Raw genomic sequence first — 20,261 nt, 5'->3', positions numbered from 1 at the left:
TTTGTAAGTGTGAAGCCCTGAGTTCAACTTGTAGACTCAAAGCAGCAAAGCTGGAACTAGATCCTATGTCTCTCAGTCTCTGCTCCTAGACTTGGTCCACATTTTCACTTTCTCTTTATTAACCATGAAGCCAACGAACTGCCTGCCTTGAAGAATGAAAAACAGATTCTGTATTATCATTAGTTACCAACCATAGGACTCAGTTGTACTTTGCCATCTAAACTTCCTCTACCAGTTAACAAGGTGGGACAGGGCTTCAGAACCTGAGGACTGCTGGAAGCAGCATATCACCAGCCTCTGTCATCTGGTGGGGAAGGCTGTCAGTGGTGATATATGTTGTTGTTATGGGCTTTCTGGTGTGGTAGCTTACTTTAATAGAAACTTGCTCTTGTCCTTGTTTTTCTTAGTTCTCAGCTGTCCCAACCTAGTTATACTCTCAATATGAGAATAAAGTTCATCACTTTCTCTAACTGATCTTTTAGCCCCAGTCTTGGTCCCCAGCTCCAATCCAAATCCACTCTTTGTTATACTGCTATTCAATAATTTATTTATTTTATTATTTTTTTTTTCTATTAACCATGCTACTTCTTTACTTAAAAATCATCAGGGCTTTTCCAGTATCTGTAAGATAAAGTGTAAGCTCCTTTCTGTGGCATATGGGGCTCTTCATTTATAGCCTGTATCCACCTTTCTGGCAAAATTGCCAAATCCCTTTCCACTCCAAAACTTACTTTCCAGAAACGAGTAATTGACTTCCAGTAGTTTTGTGAACATACCATACCATATTATAAACACTGTTTCACTAACTGTTCCCTCACGCTAGATCGTCCTCCTGTCAGCCACCTCTTCCACCTGGTAAACTACTGTTTATTTTTCAAAACCCCATTCAGGTGTCACATTCCTTCCCAGGTCCTTCACCCTACTAAAGTCATCACATTATATTGTAAGTATTTTACGTACTAGAAACTTGACCTCATCAGTGGAAGGAAGCTGTGTTTCTAGTTCCTGAAATAGCTCCTTCATTTGTTGCATTCATTCAGTAAATGGTTAGCATCAAGCAAGCGCCAGCACTGTTTCAAGCACTAGGAAATTGGCATGAAACAAAATGAACTTCCATTTCTGTCCTCATAATTACTAGAAATTACATTTCTTACAGGGTCAAGGTTGGGAGATGACAGCATTGTATGAACAATTGAAAGAACATATAAATGTTATGAAAAATAGATAGCAAATAAGAAGTGATAGAAGATCAGGGTTGCTGCTTTATATTGGTTGATAAGACCTCTCAGATAAGGTGACATTTGAGCCAGTATCTGAAGAGTAAGGAAGCCAGTGTCTGTCTAGCAAAAGACAGGCAGAGGAGATAAGTGTAAAGCCCCGGGATGAGAGCCTGCTTGGCATAATCAAGGAACAACATGGAGCCCAGAGTAGGTAGAGCAGAATCATTGAGGGGAATTTGATAAGAGATAGGTGCAAATCCTTCAGGGTTTATTAGGCCATGGTAAGGTCTTTGAGATGGGGGGAGGGAGGATGTGGAAGAAATTTTACAGAGGAGTAGCATGAACTAGCTTGGTTTTGGGTTTTTGATGTTGTCGAGCTGTTTCTGTTTTTTGTTTGAGGGAGCATCCTCCTATGTTGCTCAAGCTGGTCTCGATCTGGGCTTAAGTGATCCTCCTGCCGCAGCCTCCCAAGTGCAGGGTTTTAAATGTCTCCCTCTGGCTTCTGTTGGAAGATAAGTGGGGGCAGTATAGAACACCATACGAAGAAAGGTAAAAGTGGGAAAATCTGTCTCAGAAATAAAATGGCAATGTCACCTGGGCTCCTCCGGTGGCTCATATCTGTAATCCTAGTTACTTAGGATGGAGGCAGAGATCAGGAGGATCAGGGTTTGAAGCCAGCCTGGGCAAATGGTTCACAAAACTCTATCTCAAAAATACCCATCACAAAAAAAAGGTCTGATGGAATTGCTCAAGTGGTAGAGGACTATGAGACTGGAGGAAATCACCTGGGGAATGTTTTGTATCTGGCCTCCCAGTACATCCAACAGAAGCCAGAGGAATTCATTTAAAAAAACAGGTAGGACTGAGAGCATGGCTCGAGTGTTAGAGTGCCTGCCTTGCAAGTGCAAGGCCCTAAGTTCAAACTTCAGTACCACCCAAAAAGTATTTAAAACCTAAGCTAAACTGAGCATGGTGGTACATGACTATACTCCCAGGAGGCAGGAGAATGTTTGAGCCCAGGATTTTGACCTGGGCAACATAGGGAAGTCCTGTCCCCCAGAAAAAGGGAGGTGTACCATGAATTCATTTTGTTACAATTTATTTCCTTTCCTAGCCTTCCTATCTCACATTTGGTCCTTGGTTTCTTTTTTGTTGGGACTGGGGTTTGAACTCAGGGCTCTGCACTTGCAAAGCAGCTCCTCTACCACTTGAGCCACACCTCTAGTCCATTTTAGTCTGGCTGTTTTGGAGATGGGGTCTTGTGAACTTTTTGCCCAAGCTGACTTCAAACCTCGATGCTCCCAATCTCACCTTCCCAAGTAGCTAGGATTTTAAGCTTGAGCTTCTGTCACCCTGCTGATCTATGGTTTCTTAAGAAATAGTTCCCTAAACAGACACCAGTGACTCACTCCTATAATCCTAGCTACTTGGGAAGCTGAGATAGAAAGGGTCGAGGTTTCAGGCCATCCCCAGCTAAAATAATAGTTCACAAGATCCCATCTCCAAAATAAACGAGCACCAGCAGAGTGGCTCAGGTGGTAGAGGACATTCCTAACAGGCATGAGGCCCTGAGTTCAAATTCCAATACCACCATAAAAAAGAAACTCATCGTCAATGCCCTGTATAGCTATCCTTATCTCAATCAGCAAAACCCCTTGTTCCTTCCTATTATTGCTTATACTCTCTCTACAACAAAATTAGAGATAAGGGCAAAATAGTTTCTGCTGGGTATTGAGGGGGGGAGCGGGAGGGGGTGGAGTGGGTGGTAAGGGAGGGGGTGGGGGCAGGGGGGAGAAATAAACCAAGCCTTGTATGCACATATGAATAATAAAAGAAAAATGAAAAAAAAAAAAAAAAAGAAACTCATCAAAATAACCACAGCAAAATAGACTAGAGTGGCTCAAATGGTACAGCACCTGCTTTGCAAGTGCAAAGCCCTGAGTTCAAACCTCAGAATCACCAAAAAAAAAAAAAGAAAAGTTGCTTTAGTTACTCATTTGAATGGTCAAAGATAAGCAGATTTGAGGAGGAAGATCGATATCATACTTACAAGGTTCACTTATTTTGTCCTGTGAAGGTGAGGAGCTCCTGTCAGCCATAAACAACAAAGGTAGGCCTTGGCCTCCTAACTCATAACTAAAGAAATAGAAGTTAGGAATTCCTTTTTCATCCTGAGGGCTAGAGGGAAATCTGAATGCTCTTGAGATCTGAATTCCAAAAATAATTTATATTTTAATTTTGGAAGGAGCTTGGTATTCACTTGTAATTTGAAGCTCCTGGAATACTCCTTAGAAAAATGGGAAAGGAAGACTAAAATTCTTAGGTTACATTTTGTGTAAACTCAAGTTGTACTCGTGTGTGTGTGTGTGTGTGTGTGTGTGTGTGTGTGTGTGTGTGTGTTTTAGAGAAACAATAGGTTTAGCTGCTTATCTGGCATTTTTCCTTTGCCCTAAGATTTATTTAGCTTTGGGAGATCCTCAAAACCATTTATGGACAAGGAAGAGATTAGTTAAACTAAAATGTCAGGAAAGACTTAATGTCTTATGATTGAGAAAGTGTATGTAAACAGTGGGAATCTATCTGGCCCACTTGGTTAGTAAGATCATGATTTTTAGCAGGTGATGGATAGCAGCTGTGTTCTTTGTATGTTCTTCTTAGGAATAGCTTTACATTTGACTCTGTTGAGTGAGGGTTGTTATAATAAACTGCCCCATTTGTTGTTGTTTCTGTGTCTGTCTGATTCAGATACTCACATGTGGAGAGAATAAGACTTCGTTCCTTAGTAATATCATGAGAAGTACTGTGTTCTGTCAGCTTTTAGCCCTGCCAAGGGACTGAACTTGGACATAGTCTCTTGGGAGAAGAAGCTCCCTTTAAGTATTGGTTTAACTTTTCCACTTGTTCCTGTAGAAATTTTCCATTTGCCATTTCACTCCCTCATCTCCTGCAATTCCCTCTCATTGACCTATATAGACATGCCCCTGCACTCCATCTCATCTCTCACCTCCCTTCCCACATGCCTGTCCAGCTTGTGTTTACAGCCTCGTGAAGGTGCTGACATTAATGTATTTCCCCTTAGTCATTGCGGGCCATTGGGGATTGACTTGCTTTAATCTTTTCTAGCTAAGTCAGTTGTTCTAATCTTCTAATTGTTGCTTGTTTTTCTCTGGAATGTCTCACTGAGCTCCATAAAGCTGGTTTCAAAATACAGGTGTCAACTCTGTCCTTTGTGGTGCCTTGTCTCCCCCAGCACTCCCTCAGTTCACACCGTGGTTGATCGTATGATCATTTGTCAAATTAGATATACATCTCTCTTGGTTTTTTCATTATCTCGCTCTTACTCTTATTTTAACCTATTAGTCTATACATACTTCGTTACTGTTTTTTTCCCTGAATATTTTTCTAAACAGCATCCTATTTTATTCTTAGGTTCCCATGTCTTTTAATCCATTTAAAGGATAACTAGCCAGTAAATTTGTAGGTGGGGGATTTGAAGTTAAATTGTAATCTCCTTAGGATTTAGTCTTCTTACTTGTTTGTGAGCCCAAAAGAACCCAAGTTGAATCAGGAGTTTGGTTGCCACTGAGACTTGTAGGAAAAATGTAAATGTTAAGTCAGTATCCATGAAATGATTCACGATATAGACCTCTCCATTAAGAATTTATGCTGAAACATTGTCCTAGGCTTGGACATCGCAAGGTACTATCTTTTGGGTGTGACATCAGCTCTCAGTATCCATATATGTGTCATTTTACAGATGTCGGGCAGATAATATTACTGGAGGTCTCTTTTTTGTTAACTTTGTCCTCCCTTACTTTGTTCTTCATGAAAGTTTAAAGTAGATTTTCTAGAATTTTGCATATCTTATTTAAAACTCCAAAATAATCTTCTGGTCATGTTTGCCATGTACAAACGTGCTTCAAGTGATAAACATTCTTAGAGGATCAGGTCTGTGGGCATTTTAGATTAATAAGCTTTCACAATGGTTTTTTTCTTTTTGTAATTTTCTCCCCAAGGATTCTAACATAGCTAAAAACTGAGGGATCATACCTCATATAAAAGCAAGACCAGGGCTGATGGAGTGGTTCAAGTTGTAAAGCACCTGCCTAGCCAAGCATGAGGCCCTGAGTACAACCCCAGTTCCGCCAAAAATAAAAATAATAAATAAAATAAAATGAATGGATTAGCAAGCAAGACCAAAGGACACCTTAGAAAGAACTAGTAGGGTTTTGTTCTGTTTTGTTTTTGAGACAGGGTCTTGCTATGTTGCTCAGACTGGCCTGCCTCCCTGTCTCCTGAGTGATGGGATTGTAGGTGTGTGCCACCACATCTGGCTTTGGAGGTTCTTATTAATAGAGGCAAGAGCATTGAAAATACTGATACCTTTTGTCCATCTTTACCTAAGGACTGAATTCTGCAGAGAATGGCAGAAGATTTGCCTCCATCTTTAAATAAGAAAACAAATTACTTTGCAATAATATTAAACATAGGGAAAAGCATCATAGAGAAAGTTTCAAGAGAGAGATGACTCACTCTTTAAAACAGTACACATGAAATAATTGAACACCCATAGAAGATAATTAGTAATTAAGTGAGAAACTTAAACCAAGGTAGTCTGTGGTGTCGTTCTAGTATTGCAGGAGGCTATTAGGTCAAACCCCAACCCAGCTGTTCACTACAATCTTGGGTCAGTCTCCCTTATTGTAAGATGAACACAACTCGCCAGACTCAGAGTATGCTTAACATAGTTAAGCCTTCATACTCTCTAATAAGAGTTCAATAGGAATAGGAAAAGGAGATGATGTTCTAGGCAACAGAAATTAGGGTGACCTTCCTGGAAGTGTCAAACCTTGAACTAACCCTTAAAGAAGAGTTGAAGAATCCTAATTAGAGAAACATCTTGGACAACAAGAGGCACAAATACGTAATGAGTAATAAGAAATCCTGAAAAATACTCATCTAACTAAAAGGCCGGGGGTTATTAGTGTTAGAAAAAGTAAGAAATGGAGTTTTCTCCAAATAGCAAGGCATAATTATTTAGGGGAGATTGGTGTGTTACAGCGTAACTGACAGAGAAGGAATGGAACCCAAGGTAGACTGCTGAAGAAAAAAACTGAGACCTAGGAAGCCCACTGACCTAACAGAGCAGTAGTGATGCAGATATAGGTGGTGAGGGATGGTGACATTGAGACTACAATGTCACCATCCCTCACCAGCAAAGGTTGGCGGGGTGCCAGTGGCTCACACCTGTAATCCTAGCTACTCAGGAGGCAGAGATCAGGAGGATCATGATTGAAAGCCAGCCCAGGCAAATAGTTCCGCGAGACCCCATCTCAAAAGACCCTTCACAAAAATAGGGTTGGTGGAATGGCTTAAGGTGAAGGCCCTGAGTTCAAGCCCTAGTACTGCAAAAAGAAAAGGGACAGGTTGTTTCTGTGTCAGACCTGTTGAAGCACTGGCTAGATTTGGTGACTTGATTAGATATAGAAGAGGACACACAAGAGACCTGGGCCATTTTGGACTGAAAATTCTTTCAGAATGATCTATAGGATCCTTAAGTGCTAGAGATCCAAAAGTCTGTAGATTTTAAGATTACTCAGTGGTGATACATTTGATAGTTGTTTGGGTTTTTTTGTTGTTGTTGTTCAACAAATTAGAAGTGACTTTCAAGGAATCCTTTTTAAACATTCCATCCATGGAACAGGAAATGACCCATTGATGAAAGCCAGAGGGTGGCAGAAAAACTATGCCTGTCTCTTTCCAAGGTAATCCCAATACTTAAGTGCTTAAGGTGAAGACTGTCTCTTCTCTCACACCCAGTCCACCACTGAGTTAGGCCTTGTGATCTTAAATAAGTTCTGTAACTCTTCTGTGCCTCAGACTCAGCTATAAAATGGAGGAGGTTTTGTTGATTTTAGTGCCTGGCATCAAACCCAGGAATTTGTTCATGCTAGGTGTACACTCTATCACCAAGCTACATACCAGCCCTAAAATGCAAGTCTTAGTAGTTTCCAGGTCATGGAAACTGGGATTTAAGTGAGTTAATGCACTTAGAACAATGGCTGCACCAAGTGTTAACTATTAATGATGTTAGTATACTAACACTGAATACTATTAATATTATTGGGTTTTATTCTTTTTTTTTTTGTTGTTAGAGATAGGATTTTTGAATGGTAGCAGGGGTTGGGATTTTGCTATATTACTTGAGCTCCTGGGCTCAAGTGATCCTCCCACTTGAGTCTCCCAAGTACTAGCGACTATACCTTACCACACCCAGCTTGTTCATTCTTTAAATGAAAACTGAGAAAAGACTGGGAACATGTCTTTTTTTGCCCATATGAAATGAAGGAATGGCTTGGTCTTCTGAGAAGATACATCTTAATATCATAGAAAGAAGTCTGCCCCTGCTAACACCAAACCATTGTAAACAGATGAGTAACTAGATTGTTCTTAATTTCTGGCCCTACTGTAAGAGTGCTTCAGTCTTCACTGTGTTCTTATCTTGCAGGTGATTTTCTATGATAGTGACTGGAATCCCACTGTAGACCAGCAGGCCATGGATAGGGCCCACCGCCTGGGGCAGACAAAGCAGGTTACTGTTTACCGGCTCATCTGTAAAGGCACAATTGAGGAGCGCATTCTTCAGAGAGCCAAGGAGAAGAGTGAGGTAAGCACAAGGGAAAGGAATGACTATGCTTGTGTAAAGAGTAGGAAGTCTACCACGCTAACTGGACTGAGACTTTTATATTTAAGACTATTGCCTTTTACTGGTCATGAAGAAACTAGAATTCTTCTACATAGAAAATAAAATCAGAGCCAGGCATCAGTGGCTCACACTTGTAATTCTAGCTACTCGGGAAGCAGAGATCAGGAGGATTGAGGGTTAAGACCAGCCCATGCAAATAGTTCTTAAGACCCTAACTCAAAAATGCCCAACACAAAAAAGGGCTGGTGAAGTGATTCAAGTGGTAGAGTGTCTGCCATGCAAGCATGAGGCCCTGAGTTCAAAACCCAATACTGCTAAAAAGAAAAAAAAAGATTATCCAGGCACCAGTGGCTTACACCTGTAATCCTAGCTACTTGGGAGGCCAAGATTGGGAGGATCACACACAGTTTCGGCCATCACAAGCTAAAAAAGTTTGAGAGCCCCCATCTCAATGGAAAAAAGCAGGCATAGTGAAACAACTGTCATCCTAGCTACCCAGAAAGCATAAAATAGAAGGATTGAATGCAAGGCAGTCTGACCAAAAAGCAAGACCCTATCTCAAAAAGAACCAGAGCAAAGAGAGCTGAATACCTGGCTCAAGCACCTGCCTAGCAAACCCTAAGTTCAAACCCTAACACCGCCAAGAACATAGAAAATCAGGACCTATACAACAGCAGTCTCTGCTGCTGTTCATGTGCAGACTTACACCAGTAAGGATTCTCAGGTTTGACATACTGTCACATTCAGAGGAAAAATGAATGACATTTTTAAACTCTCATTTTAGTACTCTCAGCTTACCTGCCTCTGAGTTGTATGCCACATTTACTAGTTTCCAAAAAAAGACATTTGTATTTTTTTCAATCCTGATTCAGTATTCCTGGGTTTTCTTGCTATTCATTAATAATTCACAGGCAAAGAAATTCTTATTCTTTCTGTTAGGGAAATAATCTGGAGGAGCCAATCAGATGAGCAGGAAAGAAATAGGGAAACCAGAACTCTATCCTGAAGAGCATGTTAGAAAGGTGCTTATTTCTGAGTTCTGGATATTTGCTGCAAGGGAATGGATACCTGGAGGTGACATTTTGATCTTTTTGTAGATTCAGCGGATGGTCATTTCTGGTGGGAACTTCAAACCAGATACCTTGAAACCCAAAGAGGTGGTTAGTCTTCTTCTAGATGATGAAGAGTTGGAGAAGAAACGTACGTATTGTAGTGGATTTATGCCCTTTCCTCCCAAAGAGCACGCATGTGTGTGCCAAGACAAAGCCAAAGGCAATATTAGGGGTAGGGGAACATTTTTATATATTAAGACCCAAGCGAGGATGTTTTATAGAGTACAGGACAGTATTTATATGAATTTTAAAAGCATATATGACTTCAAATATACTTTCACTTTAACAAGGAAAGCTATGCCCACCTCATCACAAGTAGTAAATTTACTCTTTTGACTGAATAAATGTTTTCATATAATTTGAAGATGCACACTGCTGAAACTACACAGACCGTTCTTCCATTTGTTTCCAGCTTTTGAGAGCATTGAGTTTCAGATTTGTCCTGTGAGGTTCTGAGGACTTCACAGCACCACAACAGAAAATAAGCTCATATTTGCCAGTACCTTCTAAAAACCTTCCATTGATCTGTGCAGTGCAGATATTCAAAGGCAGAAAAGAGGGGGCGGGGTGGAGACAAGGCAAAGAAAGACTTACAATAATTAAATGGAATCATGGTTTGAATCCAAAAGCTATTGAGAAACTAAGAACTCTGTTCTTTCTCCGAGTTAGGAAAACACCAGTTATCTGCCTTAAACAAACTGAAGTCATATCTTAGAACATATACATCAGAAGATATGGCCCCCTTAATTTTAGAGAATGAGGATTATGTTGTCACAGGTACTTCATCCAGTGTTTTTTAACTTTCCTTGGTAGTAAGACTGCGGCAGGAAGAAAAACGGCAACAGGAGGAAACGAACCGAGTGAAAGAGCGCAAGCGCAAGCGGGAAAAATATGCAGAGAAGGTATCTCCAGGTTCAGTTAGGGCCTTGTGGGACCTGAATGCTGACAGAAAAGGCTTCAGGGTGCATGACTTGTAATCTTAATCACTGGTTGCTATCTAGCTCCATCCATGTGTGATTCCAAGCAGTTCTAAGCTGATGGACGTTTGATCAAGACAAATGCAACCTTGGTAGAGCTGTTCTCCCCTCACAGACCTACCCTGTTGGTAGTCAGAGTTTGATTATGGGGACTACCTGTCTGTGCTAAGTGTGGTTAAGATGGGTGTGGTTGCATACATTGTTAGATTCCATAGGATCTTTAAAAGGGCCTTTTATTCCTGTGGCCATAACTCCGTTGTTGGTAAAAAGCCTAGGAGCCTGTTGTATTACATCATCATCTTCCAGTAGATGTGCTTGCTCTCCTGTTGCAGGATCCACATCCTCAGTTGGGCCTGCTATAAGCAGAACTGTTTTTAGCCTAAAGAATGCCCCTGCTACTCATTTGTTTCACAAGGCTGAAGTCTTGAGAATGAGAATCTAGGTCCTCCTAGTCTGGGCTGCTATCGCTCAAGTGTCTAACATTACTTACCTCTGTTTAAAGCAAAAATAGAGCAGCTGGACAGCCTCAAGTGGTAGAACCACCTGCCTAGGAAGCATGAGGCTATGAGTTCAAACCCCAGGGCTTTCTACTCACCCCCCCCCAAAAAAAAAAAACTTAAAAGTAAAAATAGCTTTAAAAGTCAGAAACAATATCAATATCAAAGAAGAAAAAAAGTGGTTTTCTTATATAGGACACTATTGGGATTAACAGTTGACATCAGATATCATCCCTGCTCCGAGCATAGAATAGAAAATGCCCAGTGATAATATAAACTGCACAGAGACATACAGTATTACCTTGAAATGGGGGTAGACACAAATGCAGTGGTACAGTGGGTCACTGAGATTCACAAATGTATCTAAGCATATTCTGTGATCTGTGACAGAGCGCTTCTGAGCTTTGTTCTAGATTGCCTAACATAGCCCAATCACTCAGCCCTGAAGAACTTACATGTAAGTTGAGGAAATAATGACATTATTATTCTTTGGGCATAAGGCCCTTCATTCTCCTTGTGCATAGTTAAACCATTCAGGATAAAGCAGACACCTTTTCAATTGTGCTTTGAATCTAAAAGTGCTCTATAAAATAGTCTACAAAACATACACACACACATACATACAAAAACACACACAGTGGCTGCAGCTCAGCAGTAGACTACATACTTAGCATTCACAAGGCCCTGAGTTTAATCCACAGCACCAAAAAATGGGTGAGTGGAGAAGAATAGGAGAGGGTAACACTGGCCCTCCCTTTGGTAAGACTGCACCCAAGTGCTGCTGCTTTGGTATTTTCAGAAGTTGGCTGTGCGTTTTGCCTCATGAGGATCAGGCTTGGTGTGGCTCAGGTTCAGTGTTGTTGATCTACTTGTAAATTCTGTATTTAGCTGGTGATCTTGCTAGTGGTAGAGCATGTGCCCTAGGATCAACCTCCAGTACCTTAAAAAAAAATGTATTACTGTGATAAAATGCACATAAGCTCTTAAGGTATCCGTTCCCTTCTTAGGAATTTTTAATTCCTTAAAAATATGGTAATTAAGTCGAGGGTGGTAGTGCATGCCTGTAATCCTAGCACTTAAGAGACAGAGGCAGGAGGATTGAGAGTTCCATGCCAGCCTGGGCTACACAGTGAGTTCTAGACCAGCTAGAATAACATAGTGATGTAGCTCAGTGGTAGTATACTTGCCAAGCATGTACAAGGCCCTGGGTTCAGTCCCCAGCACTGCATTAAGAAAAAGTAATTAAGAAGCTTATAAAGTAAAGAAATAAAGAATTTTCTTCTCTAATCCCACATTTCTCTTGGGGCATATCCTTATGGTTTTTCTGTATTTCCTGACCTTTGTGTTCCCAGAAGAAAAAGGAAGATGAATTGGATGGGAAAAGGAGAAAAGAGGGTGTGAACCTGGTTATCCCATTTGTTCCTTCGGCTGATAACTCCAACCTCTCTGCTGACGGGGATGACTCCTTCATAAGTGTGGATTCGGCCATGCCCAGCCCTTTCAGTGAGGTGAGGCTCCTTCTGGATGCCTTCATCACAGCAGTGGGACTGTATCCTAACCTTGTAACAGGGACATGCTGCTGGTCAGCCTTTGCTTCTAGATTCCCCCTGCCTTGTAGAAAGGAGTTCTACATGGGATTCATACAGAGTAAAGCAAATGAGGACAGGCTGGCTCTCAAGCCAAAGTAGGGGGATTTGAGCCTCAACACTGAAGCCAGGCAAGAAGGAGATACATGGACAAGTCCTGTGAAACATGTTCTCACTTGGGTGTGAGGGATATGAACACTGAGATTACTAATGATCTCATCCCTTCTTCTAGATCTCTATCAGCAGTGAGCTGCACACTGGCTCCATTCCTCCTGACGAAAGCAGCAGTGACATGCTGGTCATCGTGGATGACCCAGCCTCCTCAGCCCCTCAGTCTCGAGCCACCAATTCTCCTGCTTCTATAACAGGCTCTGTCTCAGACACCGTGAATGGTAAGTGTTGCTGCTGTCTCATGCAGCTTCAGTCTGCTTCACTGTCTCATGGAAAACATTGGTTTGGTGGTGAGTGACATCTGATCCCTTTTAGGATACGGGAATTTTCTTCTTCAAAGAAGAGCACAGTGGAGCAAAAGGGAGATTTTTATAGGCTTGGTTTTTTTTTTTTCTTCAATAACTTTATCAAGTGAAGGAAAGACGTTTAGAGAAAGCAAAGTAAAAACTTTTCAAAGATGTAAAATTTATGGGGTTGGTGGAGTGGCTTAAGTGGCACAGTGTCCACCTAGCAAGCATGAGGCCCTGAGTTCAAACCTCAGTAACACACACACACACACACACACACACAAAGATTTAAAATATTTATGTTTTCTAGTGAATGAAGCTAGTTGTTGCTGTTGTGTCTTAGGGAGCTGAAACTTTAAAACTTGATGTAGGGATGAAGGTGTAGCTTCAAGGTAGAGCACCTGCTTTAGCATTCAAGGGGCCCTAGATTTGAAACCCAACACCACAAAAACAGTTACTTACACCTGTAATCCTAGCTACTCAAGAGGAAGAGATCAGGTGTCCTGGGCAAATAGTTCGAGAGACCCCATCTCAAAAAAAGCCCATCACAAAAAAGGGCTCAATGACTGGTGGAGTGCCTCAAGTGGTAGAGCACCTGCCTAGCAAGCCTGAGGCCCTGAATTCAAATGCCTGTACTGACCAAAAACAAAAACCCTTATAGTGTAGAAGTTGATTCTCCAAGACAAAATCATATTAGTTTATGTAGGAGAGCCACAGGTAGCCAGTCCATGGGATTCATGTGATAACGAGCTAATACAAGACTGTTCAGGGGTAATGGAACTCTTCTCTAGAAGGAAAGACAACTTGAAGAGTCCAGCTGTGTTATCTGTTCAGGATTCTTAGTAGTTCTGTGTGATGTCATGGCCCAGCCATTTGAATAAACAGAGACCTCACCAGGAATCCTCAAATACCCTGAGCAGCCAGGTGCAGTGGTTCATGCCTGTTGTCTTAGCACTTGAAAGGTTGAGGCAGGAGGATTGTTTGAGCCTAGGAGTTCAAGACCAGCCTGAGTTACATCGTGAGACCCGTTCTCCAAAAAGAAAGAAACTAAAAAAAAAACAACCTAAGAGCCAGCTTTCCCAGTCAAACGAAGATTGTGCTAACATTTTGAGAAGATACATTTTTTTTCCTTTGACCATTTGTTCCCACAGGAATTTCCATTCAGGAAATGCCAGCCGCAGGACGTGGTCACTCAGCTCGGAGCCGAGGCCGTCCCAAAGGTTCAGGAAGCACAGCCAAAGGAGCAGGGAAAGGCCGAAGCCGGAAATCCACGGCAGGCAGTGCTGCCGCAATGGCAGGAGCCAAAGCCGGGGCAGCTGCGGCCTCTGCAGCCGCCTATGCTGCATACGGGTATAATGTGTCTAAAGGTGCGGGGCCAGGTGGCTACCGGCTACCTGTCAGGGACAGGCTGGAAATCTTCCACCAGGTAGAACATGTGGGATACCCCAGGCCACATGCCCCTCTTCACAGATTCCAGCTTGGGGCTTAGCTTCTTTGGGTTGAGCAATCTTGACTCCTCCTTGCCCTCTTGACTTGGTACCATGCCACCTTTGAAGTGGAAGCAGCCGTGCTGAATTATGAACCGTACCTCTTAACATTCACAGGTTTCTTGCTTTGAGAACTGATTTTATTTATTTATTTATTTATTTATTTATTTATTTATTATTCCTAGGGTTTGTTTTTTTTTTGAGCGCCCCCCCCTTCCCATTTCCAGTAATCCAGGCTAGTGTAGTTAACATTCATCCAGCCTCATCATCCCTCACTTTGGGTATTAAGCACATGCTGTGTGCATAAGAGTATAACACATGGGCCCTGCCTTGAGTGTAATAGAAGTGAAAAGGGGAAGCATTGCATGGAGTATGTTTAGTAGCAGTACAAGGCAGTCTATAGAAGTGAAAAGAGTTTGAAGGATTAATTATGGTTATAGGTCAGAATGGGAACGAACCATAGATCTGCTGACAAGGATGCTGGGATTTAATTCAAAAAAGAGAAGGATGAGGAAGGACAGACAGCAGAGAGTTGGCAACAACCAGGGTATGTTGGGGGTCACTGACCGTGTTAAGTCAGGTTGTACCAAGAGGAAAAGTGGGAATGGAGGTTGGAAAAACATAGTGAGGCCTGATGGCAAGAGCTTAACAAGTGTATGAATAACTATAGACAGTTCAAGAAGTGGCTGTTTTGATTAATCCTGGAATGCAAGACATTCAAGTACAGTGAGAAGGGGAGATTCTATTGACAGAACTCTCTCCCAGATAAAACATGGGCTTAGCCAGGTACTGGTGGCTCACGCCTATAATCCTAGCTACTTAGAGACTGAGATTGGGAGGTTTGCAGTTTGAGGCCAGCCTAGGAAAATAGTTTACTAGACCCCATCACCAAAATAACCAAAGCAAAGTGGACTGGAGAAGTGGCTCAAGTGGTAGAGCACAGAGTACCTGCTTTGCAAGTGTGAAGCCCTGAGTTCAAACTCCAGTCCCACAAAAACAAAACAAAACAAAAAAAACCCGTGGGCTTAGCATTAGCTCATAGGATAGAATTGCTTTAGCAGATAAAGACATTCTTCACTAGAAAGTCCATGTAGTAAGTGCTCAGTAAATGTTGATTCATCTACCCTTTCTTCTACTGCAGGAATCAGATTTCATTTACTGGTTCATTCAGGAAATGCAAAGTATAGTAGCCTAGTCCAGTGTTTCTTAGGCTTTTGCTGTTGACTACTTACATCCTTGGAAAGCAGCAGTCATGCCAGTAGTCAAGGCTTCTGTGCATGGTCTCACCATGTATGGGGCAGGCCATGACACTTACTGGGACTTCTCATGCAAACCTGATCTGAGAAGCAGGCAGGAGGGGTGCTGGAGACAAGGAGAGAACAGCACAAGAAAAATCACCAGTGCTTGCCACCTAGTAATGGAAACCAAGGGGAAAGACTTCAAATTCATTTTCTTAGGAAAGTAAAACAGTACGCAAGACTCATTGAAGAATCATGTTAGACACTATGTCACCAAACCTAAGTAGATTTGGCTCACACTAGGAAAAAGAAAATTTTATTGTTGCCCACGGTGCCATCACCAAAGATGAGAGACTTGACCTAGGTCCTCGAAGTTTCAGGGCTTGGAGAGCAGGGTTGGCCATGCCAGTACTGGGAGAATTAGCCGAGTATAGACACAGGATAGAAAGTGAGCTTTGTGTCCTTTGGCCAGACTTGTTGGGGAGTAGAGACATGAAATTTAGAAGGAAGCAACTAATTTCATGTGCTGTCCAAAAGAGAAGGAAAGAAAAATGCATTAATACCTAGTAAATTGCGGCTCTCACCCTGCAGCCCTGGTATCCCCGATTGTATATGTTCTATCCAGAGTCCTAAAAGGACATTTTGCTCACTGAATAAGGTAATTATGGGGCGGGTCTGAATAGATGTTGTTTTCCTCTTAAAAACCCATCCCTCATACTGAAAAGAATTGACAGGGAAGAGCAAGCAAATATGCCAAGAAGAGGTTAGCAAGGAGTGGCAGGGAGGGATTCCCACCCCTCTCCTCCAGCCCAGATTCTAGCAGCCAATACTGCAAGCTATGCAGCAGCTCACATGTAACTAGTGCTTATAGTAATCCTGTCTCTTTCTCCATCCCCACAGGAATCTCTGCCAGCAGTCCTCTACAGACATCCCTTGTCAGGCCTGCTGGCCTTGCTGACTTTGGACCTTCAAGCGCCTCTTCTCCCTTGAGTTCCCCTTTGAGCAAAGGAAGTAATGTTCCTGGGACTCCCAAGAGCCTCCACATGACCAGCAGCCTAGCCTCAGACTCCCTTGTCCGGAAACAGGGCAAAGGCACCAACCCCTCTGGAGGACGGTAACCATCTGGGCCCTCCAGCTTCCTTCAGCCTAACCAGGGGCAACAGTCCTGGCCTGCAAGTGGTCTTTGGATGGCATGCCCAGCGCAGCATCTAACAACCTGAGTTAGAGGGCAGAGAGGACCAGTTGCAGCAAGGGGAAGACAGGCCAGGTGGTTGGTGTGAGCACTTTTCTCACCTGTTTCCAAAGGAGCGCTCTGGGGTTCAGCCCCACTGAATCCCAGGTGAACGCTATGGCCAAGTCTTAAACCTCTTACTGGGGAAGGGCCTGACATAGACCCCCTTTAGATGCCCAGGCACACTGTTTCCATCCCCATTCTGCTCTTTGGCTCTGACCACATCCCTTGTAAAGGCTCTGCAGGTGCTGCGAAGAACCTCCCATAGTGGAAGCTTCTCTTAAGGTTGTGATTTTCTATAGGGCTAGGAAGGAAGGAAATTATGTTCCTGGTGTCCACAATCTTTGGACAGCTGCCATCTGCAAATCCCAGTTGCCACAGTGTCATCGTTGAAGATAGAGCAGTGGATGCCAGAGAAGTGGTGGCTTGTAAGGATGACAAAAGTTTGGAGGAAGCATATCAGAGCCACAGGCATTTGTTTTCCCAGCATTTCTTCCCCTGTCCTACATGGTTCACAACAGGGAACCTTCAGGTCCCACCAGCAACATAGCAGCTCCCACTCAAGGGACTCCCAGAAGCCAGTAAAGAGACCAGGAGCCACCTCAATCAGCAGGACATCCTCACTGCCCCTCTTGCAACACCCCTTTGCCCATCCTGAATGCACAGTCTCCCTGCCCTTGCCCTTCAGCCCCCTGCTTGGCTGTATGCACTGTCTGTATTGCACTGAGAAAGGAAGGGACAGCAGGAGTGAGGTGGAGAGAGGGCAGGCTCCACACAGACTCTCCCAGCCCCAGTCCCACCCCCACCAGCCTGAGCTTGCTGCCTTCCAAGAGGGGTGGTATTTGATGGGAAGGGTTTCCGCCTGGTGTCCCTGGTGGAGCAGGTGCTTCTGGGCGGGCCAGCCTCTAATTTGCACACCTGAAAATCGCGGAATTGAGTTTAGATAGATTGATTTTTTTAATTTTTTTTTTTTTTTGGAGTAGGGGTTGTGGGGGAATCATTTAATTTAAATCATTAAGATTCCCCTGCCCAAACCCAGACTCCTGTGTACAGATGCTATTTAGAGGGAATCAGAAAAATGCCAAGCCTTTTTTCTCTTGAATGTGCTGTCTATTTTTATAACTGAACTTGTACATATGTATAAAGAGAGACACATCTTTCTTTTACTAACTGGATAAAAAAATCTTAAATAAAACGGAGTGAGATAATTTTATGTAAATCAGGGTGTCTGTGGTCTTTGTAACTGCTTCTCCTTGGGGATATGGCAGGATAAAGGAAGGCAGAGCCTGATACTGTTCCTGTGATCTGAGCAGTCTGGGTAGAGGAATGAGAGCTAGTGATTGTTTCCTCAGTGGCAGTCTATATTGGACTTGGGAATTTGCCTCTAGCCATCAAAGAGGAGGCTTGACCAAATACCTGGCATGCTGTGGTGAAGGCCTGAGGCTGGAGGTTCTTTATGACTCAAGATAGAGATATTGGCAGCTTGGCCTAGTCTACCATCAAGCAGGAAGTTACATAGTCGTAATCTTCATACTGAAAGTGTCTCAAAGTTAGCTGTACTTGTAAGAATCATGAAGGAAAGCAGAAGAACATGTGCCTTGAGATTCCAGAGACATCCATGGTTTAAAAACAGCTCAGTGATCACTGAGAAAGAGTACAAGTTCCTAGCTTAGGCTGGCAGTTGGTGTTTCTGTGATTGGACTGAAACACTGATAGGCTCGTGTCACCTTAGAGCAGGGCTTGTACTGTTCCCAAGTGAGCAGGCTCTTTGATCTCCCTAGCCTTGGCCCAGTCTACACACTTGGACCAGGGTAGGCTGGCTCCTGGACAGCTCCTGCTCACCCCATCATGAGGATCTGCCTCTTCATTTTGTTGATCTCAAGCAGTACTATCAGCTACTCTGGGTCTTGTTTTTCTTGCTAGTAAACGTGACCAAGGCCCCATCCAGAACAAACTAGCTTCAGTTTCCCAATTAACCATACCCCGTGACCATCGCTACTATGGCTGCTATGACCTAGTGAGTCAACAGACCCACTTGGATTGGTCCCCTCCAGTTTTCATCACAGCAAAACCCCCAGTGCATTCCTGCTAGAGCCTTGCCAAGGTCAGCAGTGACCACTTCTCTGGGGACCTGTCAGCTAAGATCCTCAAGCAGCTTTACCCTCTTGTGGTTAGGCCTTTCTTTCCTGAAAAGGATATGAGGTTTGAATCAGAGCTTTCCAGTCTTCTCTGTATGCAAACACACTGCAGTACTCCTCACTTACCCACTTCAATACAGTCCCTGAAGATACAGCTAACATACCATATTGAGGTTATCTCATAGCCTATATGCCCCTCTCATCTGTCCTTCCCTTTCCTGAATCTTCAACTCATTAACTAACCACTTGATTCCATTTCCCAAGTTTTGTAACTCATGTTCCATCACCCCACTTTCAGGACTTTAATCTCCTGTGAGAGAGCCCAACTCTCATCTAGAGGAACAGCAAAGTTGGCAGAACTCCAGATTGATGGGCTGGCGGAGTGGCTCAAGTGGTACAATGCCTGCCTAGCAAGCATTAGGCCCTGAGTTCAAACCCCATTGCCACCAGAAAAAAAAAAAAGCATATCCAGCCTAGCAAAAGAAGCATCCCTCAGCAAACCCAGTCCTAAATAGTGAAGCAGGTTCACCTTGTCACATGGGTCAGCTATATAAGCCCTAGATATAAGTGGATTTTAAGGTGAGTTTGAATGCATAGCCTTGGAAATACAGGGTCTGCAGTGGGCTTGCTATCACATCCTCTGGGGGTTTGTTGAAGCTTCCCAGACTGTGGGGGTCCACCCCTGGACTGGCTTGAGCCTGAGTAGTTGGTCTGGACAGTAGGGTGTGTTCTGCACAGCCTTGGTGTCTGTAGGTATATCCCATCCCTAGAGCTTCGTTCTGGCTTCCCAGTACACACCGCATGCCCATGTGTCCCTTAACACCAACCCAGCTGGTCCTTGGAAGCAGATGTCCTTTAGATGCACAACCAGGAGCTCTAACTAGATTCTCAGGTTTTAGCTGTCTAGTGGGTTTAGAGACGCTCAGGCGAACACAGCCGCTCTGCCTTTACATTCCATGGGAGAATTTTGTCTAAAGGTAGAAGTAGAAGGTAAAAAAAAAAAAGAAACCTGACTCATTCTCTCAGGTGATGGTTCTCAAGCTTAGCTTGCTTATGAGTCACCTTGGGATCTGCTTAAAATGCATTCTGCTTCAGCAAAGTCTAAGACTAAATTTCCACAAGATCTCAAATGGCCAGGCACCAGTGGCTCAGGACTGTAATCCTAGCTACTTAGTAGGCAGAGATCAGGAGGATTGTGGTTTAAAGCCAACCCGGACACATAGTTCATGAGCCCCTCTCTCAAAAAAACCCTTCACAAAAAAAAAAAAAAAAAACCTGGTGGAATGGCTTAAGGTGGAGGCCCTGAGTTTAAACCCCAGTACCACAAAAAAAGATCTCAAATGATGCCTGCCCTTGGACCACACCTGAGATTACAAGGCCTCCACCCCAGCCAGAAGACCCTGTGCAGGAAACTTATTTTTCCTATTACTCAACTTCATTCACCTGCTGACAGAAGATGAAATCCTAGCGTTTCCAGGAAAATTAAGTCCTGTATGTGTTTCCTAAGAGTGTTTTATTTTTCATTTTAAAATTGTCAATTCTTTATTTCCTCTACCACAGGCCTCATCTCCTGGGTTTCACTTCCACTGTGCATGTTAGATGTGAGAGGTC

General features: G+C 43.1%; 1 protein-coding gene across 2 annotated transcripts in view; it reads left to right on the top strand.

The window, feature by feature from the left end:
- The window catches only part of Ino80 (INO80 complex ATPase subunit), a 112,066-nt gene extending 94,335 nt beyond the window's left edge, over window positions 1–17,731 (top strand). Inside the window, exons 30-36 of one of the 2 annotated variants that reach the window (XM_020176189.2) lie at window positions 7,729–7,887; window positions 9,024–9,126; window positions 9,852–9,940; window positions 11,868–12,020; window positions 12,331–12,490; window positions 13,708–13,923; window positions 16,182–17,731. In XM_020176189.2, coding sequence (XP_020031778.1) covers window positions 7,729–7,887; window positions 9,024–9,126; window positions 9,852–9,940; window positions 11,868–12,020; window positions 12,331–12,490; window positions 13,708–13,923; window positions 16,182–16,399 — 1,098 coding nt within the window. In that variant the 3' untranslated portion in view covers window positions 16,400–17,731. Of the gene's footprint in view, window positions 1–7,728; window positions 7,888–9,023; window positions 9,127–9,851; window positions 9,941–11,864; window positions 12,021–12,330; window positions 12,491–13,707; window positions 13,924–16,181 lie in introns of both variants that reach the window. The other variant, XM_020176182.2, reaches the window with a different exon arrangement.
- The last annotated feature ends 2,530 nt before the right edge of the window (window positions 17,732–20,261 follow it).

Source organism: Castor canadensis, chromosome 2 (assembly GCF_047511655.1).
Source record: "Castor canadensis chromosome 2, mCasCan1.hap1v2, whole genome shotgun sequence".
NCBI classification, from domain to species: domain Eukaryota; kingdom Metazoa; phylum Chordata; class Mammalia; order Rodentia; family Castoridae; genus Castor; species Castor canadensis.
Note: the sequence above shows the minus strand (reverse complement) of the source record. Positions and strands in the feature narration are given on the sequence as shown.